The sequence below is a fragment of the Branchiostoma floridae genome, chromosome 17, assembly GCF_000003815.2.
Source record: "Branchiostoma floridae strain S238N-H82 chromosome 17, Bfl_VNyyK, whole genome shotgun sequence".
NCBI classification, from domain to species: Eukaryota; Metazoa; Chordata; class Leptocardii; order Amphioxiformes; family Branchiostomatidae; genus Branchiostoma; species Branchiostoma floridae.
Window position 1 is genome coordinate 18,222,275 of NC_049995.1, and position 900 is coordinate 18,223,174.

Sequence of the window (900 nt, forward strand, 5' to 3'; positions counted from 1 at the left end):
AGTAGTAGTTAGGCAGGTAAGGGTCTCCGGATGGACAGTAGGGCTCTGTGGGACATAACAGTAGTAAATAGGCAGGTAAGGGATTTCTGAAGTACAGTAGGGTTCTGTGGAGACATAACAATAGTAGTTAGGCAGGTAATGGTCTCAAGATGGACATTATGGGTCTGTGGAGACATAGCAGTAGTAGTTAGGCAGATAAGGGTCTCCGGGCGGACAGTAGGGGTCTCTGCACACATAAAAGTAGTAGTTAGGCAGAAAAGGGTCTCCGGACGGACAGTAGGGGTCTGTGGAGAAATAACAGTAGTAGTTAGGCAGAAAATGGTATCCGGGCGGACATAAGGGTTTTGTGGAGACATAACAGTAGAAGGTAGGCAGATTAAGATCTTCGGACAAATAGTAGGGGTCTGTAAAACTTTGAATATGACTGAGCAGAGTACAGAAGAAGGGAGAATCTCTGACTGATGTTTAAGTAAAATTGTTACCTCCTGTAGGACAGCACACAGCCCAGCGGTCAGCAGATTCGATCTCGCAATAATATCTTGGAGGGCAGCGCTCGCCGCCCCGCCCGCAGAAGTAGTTAAGCAGAAAAGGGTCTCCGGACGGACAGTAGGGTTTTGTTACTGTGGGGACAAAACGATAGTAATTAGGCAGGTACGTATCTCCTGACGAACAGAAAGTGTTGTAAGGGTGGACATTGGGGGTCTGTGAATACATAACAGTACCTTCTGCAGTTCATATGAAGTATACGTAGTAGTTGTTCTTTAGGGACATTAGGTCAGCAAACAAGGTTTTGTAATTGCAAGGGAGCTGTGATGGGAGATCCTTGCCCTAAACAACATTTCAAAAACCCGATCAGGGCGCTAGCGCTTCCACGATTTCTTTGCTATCTATAAATATCAC

The 900-nt window shown here is 46.0% G+C and overlaps 1 protein-coding gene across 1 annotated transcript in view; it reads right to left on the bottom strand.

The window, feature by feature from the left end:
• The window catches only part of LOC118404444 (uncharacterized protein ZC84.1-like), a 3,647-nt gene extending 2,952 nt beyond the window's left edge, over window positions 1-695 (bottom strand). Inside the window, exons 1-4 of the mRNA XM_035803520.1 lie at window positions 668-695; window positions 483-620; window positions 175-284; window positions 1-43 (exon numbers count right to left, since the gene is read on the bottom strand). Of these exons, the coding sequence (XP_035659413.1) occupies window positions 1-43; window positions 175-284; window positions 483-620; window positions 668-695 (319 nt within the window). The remainder of the gene's footprint in view (window positions 44-174; window positions 285-482; window positions 621-667) is intronic.
• Window positions 696-900: the final 205 nt, after the last annotated feature.